Consider the following 7,722-nt stretch of genomic DNA (forward strand, 5'->3'; position numbering starts at 1 on the left):
CTACGTTACGTGTACATAAAGTAGGCTACTTGTCAAAAAATTATTCATAATTGGGATTTTAAAACTATAAGCGGTAAATAATTTTTTTATTTATTCAATATTAATATTTCAGACCGCAAAAATTGTTTAAAATTGTATTCGTATAATACTTATAGACGGTAGTCCGCCATAGACTATGATTATAATATAGAGGCATAACCGCGAGAGCGATATTTCATTCGACTAAACTCTATCAACTAATTAGTCGATAGTACGTTGCGATTATTCCCTAGGTAGTCGATACTTTAAATTAGTCGATAGTGCCCATCACTAGGCCACACTGCTTACCGGCAGTTAGCCACGAGCAGTTATCTAGGAGAGCATGTGTACGTCTAAATTCGAATTCTCTCTCTCTTGCAATATAAAGTCTATCGGTTCAGAACACAGTTCCGAGTAATTCTTTCATATTTAATCTTCCACGATAACAGTAATAAAGAAAGTGGCAGGTCCGTATTCGTTCATCATACAATTTAGATCATTGCGTACCTTTCGCCAGTAGTATTCGGTGCCTGGTAAGCGAGAAAAGATCGTGTTTAGATTTGTCTCAAGCTGATCATCTTTTAGTCTTTGTATAACATCTCTCGCTGAATATTTATAACGTGGATTAACAATGTTCAGCTTATGGAAAATACCAGCTCTAATTTGCCTGATGATATTGTTAAATAGTAAATAAAAGAGGTACTGCAGATTTAGTCTAAATTATGGATGTTTTGAAGTTAATCTAGATTTAATAAAATGGAAGTCCTGCAATTTTACAATCCTTTCCTCATGCTGACCGTATCTCCCATATGGATAAAGATCGGGGAAACACATAAGATCTAAATTCCTACATTGAATATTTAAAGCGATAAAATAAATTTGTAACATTTGATACAGTTTCGTGTCAGAATCGTGCAATTTTGTCCATGTAAAGGATAAATAGTGTACTGATCATGATTCAGTTTTTTGCGTTAATAAAGCTTCAATTTTTAGTACATTTGATGTAACTTCATTTTCATTATGAGTGCCTTTGTCTTCTTGTATCATTTCATCTTCATATTGCAATTATAAATTGTTCAATACATCTAATAAATCTTTCGAGCAAGACGGAAGGACATTCTTTTTATAGAAAGGATTATTATTCTTGCGCCAAAATAGAGCATCCCAAACTTTTTTCACGTCAACGCAATCCTGTAAAATTATTTTATTTTTTGTTGGATTACCTCGAATTAAAATGTATAATTCATGATTAACCCTTTCGCGACGGCGCACCTGTACCATACTTTGCTACTTTTCGCCTAAGTAAAAGTAAGTAAGATAAGTGGTGCCGTGTATAAGCGGCGTCAACCCCTGTGGACCAAAAATTGGCTGCCGTATATACACGGCGTCAGTCGCTGTGATGCACTAGAGGTAAGTGAAACGTTCTACCAATTACTTTGCGTAACAATCTTGACGTAATGAGGTAGATTTTTGTTCATAACTGTATCCATTTTTCAGATAGTCTGAAATGCTTTCGCTTGTTGAATTAAGATTTTCTCAAACATATTTAAAATTTTAATTTGTTCTGGAATTTTCTTAACAAAGAGATTATTTAAAACGCAATTAGATGGCATCATATTTTTCTTTAGTTTAATTACGCATGACGTGCAAATAAAACTTTCAACACGTTGTTCAGTATCAAACAATTCTCTGACCGAGCGGCTACGCTAGCTGCTTAAGGGAGGATTAAGTAATTGGCTTGGCATTCCTTCTATTATTCGACGTTACAGATTCTCGTACCGTCGAATTCCCTTCTACGAACGATACCGTTGATTTTCTGTAAAGGAATATCCTGAAAGAATATCATATGACTCATGCTTCTTCGCTTCCAATCTCGAATTTCTAACATGTACTTTACAATTTTTTTATATTTCCATTTGTTTTATTCCATACACTTATACATTGCTTCATCTATGTGCGTTGAAAGTTTAATTAAGTAATAATTGCATGTGGGGCAATTGCTCTACGGATCGTAGAGACGATCGCATAGTTCGGCAGAGAGCCGTTTCGCTGATCGCTAATGCGATGCGTATGGTATAAGATAGAGCTCTATCGAAATCAGTCCTGATGTTAATCGCGGCACATGCACATACCGCGATCACGTAACACGTTCTTTCGATCGACTAACACAAAAATTTGTACGAACTTTACACAAGCTAAAAAATACTGGTGTGGAGTTATATAAAAATTCGTAACGCGGAAGAGATGTGAACTGGAGCATTGTCGCTTTCTAACTGACTGTGGAAATATAAAATGTAAAAGAATGTGGTTCTAAACTTGCCTTGTTCTTTGTGATAGAAAAAAAGCAATGAATCTTTTGGCCTCTTAAGTGGTGTGCCGAGTCGAACGGTTCGATGAAAAATCTCAAGTGCCTGGGGTTGTTTTTTGACGTGGTGCATGCGTCGCTATGCAATTCGTTCCGCCTAAACAGTAACTTCTTCAATTTAACATCTCAAAATCTAATTAAGCAAGTCGACATACATAAAGAATAAATGAAATCGTCTTTAAAAGTTTAGCTTAATGATAAGAAAGAAGATGTATGCAATTCAATTTGATAAAACCAACTTGGCCATCGTATCTCATTGAAATAATAACATACAAGAAATTGGTTTTCATTAAAAGATGCATCTCGCTGAACCGTCCAAGTTCCGTGTACCAAATTTTGTTTATTCCCCATAAGATTCAAAAGTAATATTTGTCCACCATTACCGCGGGCACTTTGTGTATTATAAAGAGATAAATATTGTACATTACTCATCCTATTAGTTGCTTATTAGTACATGATTTTAAAATACTTGTCGATCATTTACTGTCTATCTATTCTTAAACCCCACAGCCGATCCACATAAAGCGAGCGATGCACAGTAGAACCAAATCACGGAAAACTGGTCATGTACATGTTTATATAACCTTTTCATACCCACTACTGAGTGTTACATAAGAAACCAGTAAAATGATACTACGTCATGATATCGTGCTGTTCACTCTCGATTACTTTAATAAATATAATATAGGATATAATATCTATACGAACTAATAGTGATATCATAAAAATTTTCAAAATTTACCGCTACCTGCTAAAAGTGTAGTTAATGACGTTCAAGTCTGACGTACATTTAAACGTGTATTCTCAGACTTTACATGTAGTCAGAAAGTTAAAAAATATCGACTTTGCAAGATTCCGGTACTCTTCAGATATTTATAATACTCAAAATAACTCATTTTCTTATTTTCGAGTCCATTTAGATTTCTTCTTCTTCCGTTCAATGCGTACTATTTTCTTCTTTCAATAGGCAATCCTGCTTTAAAATATTATTCTGCTTCAACGATACGAAGAATGGGTATCTGTAGTAAACATTTCTTGCCCGAAATGTTTAAATCAAATCCGACGTCGAACGCAGGAAGGAGGAAATTGTTGAAGCCCGATGCGCTACCAGAACCTTTGCCATCAACGAGTAGTTTAAGGAACGAGGACGAAATAGAAGATGAAGAAGAAATAGGAAATGAACAGGAAGAAGAACAACTTTATGAACTGGATTTAACAATAGAGAAAGAAGAGGAAGAGGAAGAATGACATGAGACAAGAACGAGAGAAAGAAGACGAAATACCAGTCAATGAAATTTGCAGACAGTATAGCGGAGTGATATTGACATTTCATGAAAATGAAACTGCGATGGACTGACTAATTGAACCGGAAGGAATCGATCGATACGGGAAAACGATGAAAATCCTGTAAAGAAAACTTTGCGTGAACTGCAATAAGAAAAAAAATGTGCTCGCTTGATGAAAGAAAATAAAGAATTGAAAGAAGAATTGAAGAATATGAAACGGAAACTTGTATGAGTAAAAACATGCAAAATTAATTTTCGTAACGAGAGTCGTCCTGTAAAGACGGTCAACGAATTTATGAAGCAGCATGGCTGCAAAAATGAAGTCGCCAAAACTTTGATAAAATTGCAGCTGAAAAGTGATAAAGTGCCTTACACAGCCGAAGAGTGAGATTTGGCAAAAATGATATTTTATAATTCAGCATCGACGTACAGTAAACTGAGGAAGAGCGATTGTCACCTGCCAGCTGAGAGCACAGTACGGAGGTTAATCTCCGTCTACAATTTAGAAACAGGATTCTCCGATGACGTGTTTCATGAGATAAAGCGTCATTTATCAGAATTATCAGTGCAGGAGAGATTATGCGCTCTGAAGTGGGATGAGATGTCCATAAAAGCATGGGAAGAATATTCAGCGTACTTGGATCGCATCGAACGGCACATTGACCTAGGTCATTTAGGTCGATGCGATGAAAAGGCAAGATATGTTTTCGCGTTCTGCGTCGACAGCATTAATGCTGAAAATAGATGGAAACAAATTGTAGCGTACTTCCTACCAGGAACAGGAGGAATGAAATGTGAGGAAATAATAAATCTCCTGAAAGTATGTTCACACCTGAAAGAATGCGGAGTAATGACCGTAAGTTCATTATACTTAACGTACTTAATGTTCTCACGGGTGTTTGCCCTGATAAACGTCGTGCAGTGTAATTGTTGCTCGATGTAAAATTAATTCTTCTTTTTTTACAGATAGAATGGGAAAGAGAAAAACATAGCATGCCGATGAACGGCGAGCACGGCGGGCAGCAGCAGACAGAAGTGAGTAAAAATGCTGTTTGTAATCTTCTTTTCTTAATAAAACATCTTGATTGTTAAGATTGAATGCTGATTATCTTTTCCTTATTTTATAGTTACAGGGAGTACCGGGTCTATCGAGAGAGGCAATGGCTGCGGCCAAAGAAGAAACAGAAGAGCAGCAACAGCGGACACAGCAGCAGACAAGGATGGACGAAAGTGCGAAAATGAGTAAAATTAATCTGCGGGTTATAAATAAATATTAAATAAAGGGTTTAGTCGGTAATAAGATGGTAAAATGTGTCCTTGAACGGAATTCAACTGTCAATGAGCCATTCGATAGAATGGCCAAAGAAAACGTTTCGTGTCAATTTTCAACCCTGCATCTCAATCCCGTTAATCAATTTTAGCGTTTTTTCCATATTACTCGTAATAAACGTTTAGCAAAAGATCTGAACAATTCTCTCATGTTCGTGAGACAGGGAATGTTTTCAGATCTTTTCGTTGCGTAGTTCGGTCGTGAAAAATGAGAAATGCCGAAAATACATAAAAAAAATGCTGATCCCGTATTGAAGTTTTCGAGACATGTCATTTATATTTTTATGGTAAACGTGCTTCAATCCAACTACTATACCCTATTTTTCCAGATTTTTCGATGAAGTTTGGCGTATGTAAAAAATTCGAAAACCGATTTTCTCAATGTTTTTCGCGCAATAAAATCGGACAAGAATTTTTACATCGTATACGTGACGTATTTTAAAATACTCATAATATACTGATAAATATTCACATAATTCATAATAATAACATAATATATTATCAAAATACGTCACGTGGTAAGCCGATAGGCGCATCAGGCGCATGTCCATGGGTAACGTAAGCGGGGACAAAATACAGTAGTGGGAGTCAGCATGCGAAAAAGTGGAAAAGCGAGAAAAATTGCTCGATCTGGTAACGCTACTTTTGATTCGAAACAAATTCGAAAGTAGCAGTTCTAGACAGTATAGAGAAAGTCAGTGACGTGTAGTAATGCTTCCAACTTGTTCCATTCTCGTTACCAGTTATTGTGTATTAAATGTTGCTGAGTTAATATCAGTCTAGCTATAAATATAATCTATATAAGTTAGAGTAACGAAATAAATTGATTTTGTACAACTAGCTATTAACATGTGTACGTTAACAAGAAGTACAGAAACTCAGGTAATAATATAAATATACACATATGTACAATGTCCAAACAATTGATGAACGATGCTCGATCTCGCATTGATATTGTTGGATTTTAACATAATATTGACGCGTCAAAATAAAAATAATGTTAACGTACGTACGTACATTACCACCACCTATATTAAAATTCTTTTTATGTTGACGAGTCAAAATTATAATAAAATCCAACAGTACCGATGCCAGATCAAGCATCGAAAAAATAAGATATACTTATTACTCGTTTTGAATTTTGTCCCCCTAGGGGAAACTAACACATGCACGTAGCTGGCTCAATTTCGATGTTACTAGCTGTACAGGGAACAGGGACATAAGGAGATTGGAGCTCGAATTTATAGTTGATTCTCGCACTTGGCACTCACAATCAGCACTCAAGTGCGTCCAACCGTTCCGCGTTCAATGTACACGTTTATGTTATATTCAGATTCTAAAAGTTTTATACTTCATGTTTGAAAAAGAAGTGAAAGAAGCGGAAAAGGAGAAAAACTATTGCGCAGCTATTCCGCTACTCTCACTTCTTTTTAAACATAACAATGTGTACATTGGTGGGACGCACTTGAGTGCTGAGTGTCAAGTGCGAGAAGCGACTATAAATTCGAGCCTGGATAATGGAATGAATGTGATAAAATCATTTTGAAAATTATTTTAATCGATTAGTAACAGCATGAAAAATATTGTGTAAAATTTTCAGAACAATTGACAGCGTAGTTCGTAAATAAATCTATGTCAAACTTATATCCTTATACACGGGCTCTTATGGGAGATACAAGAAATCTTGTCATTTTTGTTAAACAGAGTTTTTAAAAATGGTAAGATCGTTAAGAGTAAAAATGTAATAGAATATCCAAACATTTTTGAACAATTTGAAAGAAGAAAAATGCGAATTTACAACTTAATTGTTTAGATAATTGAACGGAAAGAAAACATATTGATTGTATTCTCACGTATAACTGATCCACTACTCGCTACAAAATATTTTTAATTCAATAATATTAACTTTCACGTCTATCGCAAGGACATCTTCATATTCTTAACGCTAAAAAAAGTTACTTGGTACTAACTTCTTTCTAAATTCATTGATAAATACGATATTAACGAATTCAAAATTTTTTTTTTCTGAGGTTGGTGTCACGACAGAGCACCCATGTATAAGCATAGGACTACTTCTCTCACCGCCTGCCCCGCGAGCATAGAATTATTGTAGATAGAGTAGGGAAGATTGCCCGGAAACCGTATCCTGAATAGAAAGAAAGAGATAATAAGATACCTTTCTTTATCTCCTTCTACTAGCGCATGATAGAAAGAGATAGAAAGAGGTCTTCTATTTTCTTTCTGTATCTAAACACGTATACGATACCACTTACACAAGAGCCTATGTCTTCCCTACTCTATCTATAATAACTTTATGCCCGCGAGTGATCTACCTAACCTCCTTAAGCAGATGCTTAAGACGATCTTAAGAATAAGCAACGACTCTGAATACCGGCCAGTGTTTAATAATCATTTAAAATGGTAATGAATACAATCGATTAAAAATATTCTGTGTTTCAGGGTAATGGAACTCAACCTCATGAAATGAGGTCTGAGAATGACGTATTAAGAATTCTAGTGCAGATACTGAGGTTCTCCATTATTCAATTTCATGCAGCATTTGATTGTTTGGTACATCTGGTTTTTGGATTGTACTATGATTTTAATGTCAAGAAAGTTCCACCCGTTAAGAATGATATTGTATTGATGAGCGCATCGGAGTTAGCTGAGAAAATCAGGTTTGCTTAATGCAGTAATTATAACATAATGGCATTGCACTATTAC

At 35.4% G+C, this 7,722-nt stretch overlaps 2 protein-coding genes across 2 annotated transcripts in view; both read left to right on the forward strand.

Annotated features, from left to right (window-relative positions):
• Positions 1-4,052: 4,052 nt before the first annotated feature.
• LOC113464289 (uncharacterized) lies at positions 4,053-4,966 on the forward strand. The gene is made up of 3 exons (XM_026813297.1): positions 4,053-4,525; positions 4,636-4,704; positions 4,797-4,966. Exons 1-3 carry the CDS (start codon positions 4,070-4,072, stop codon positions 4,944-4,946), a joined length of 675 nt encoding a protein of 224 aa, XP_026669098.1. The 5' UTR covers positions 4,053-4,069; the 3' UTR covers positions 4,947-4,966.
• An 809-nt stretch (positions 4,967-5,775) lies between these two features.
• The window catches only part of LOC108624703 (fatty-acid amide hydrolase 2-like), a 9,485-nt gene continuing 7,538 nt past the window's right edge, over positions 5,776-7,722 (forward strand). The window contains 2 exon segments of the mRNA XM_026813298.1: positions 5,776-5,880; positions 7,459-7,676. Of these exon segments, the coding sequence (XP_026669099.1) occupies positions 5,848-5,880; positions 7,459-7,676 (251 nt within the window). The 5' untranslated portion in view covers positions 5,776-5,847.

The sequence above is a fragment of the Ceratina calcarata genome, unplaced genomic scaffold (assembly GCF_001652005.2).
Source record: "Ceratina calcarata isolate Rehan_Ccalc_2016 unplaced genomic scaffold, ASM165200v1 scaffold324.2, whole genome shotgun sequence".
Taxonomy (NCBI): Eukaryota; Metazoa; Arthropoda; class Insecta; order Hymenoptera; family Apidae; genus Ceratina; species Ceratina calcarata.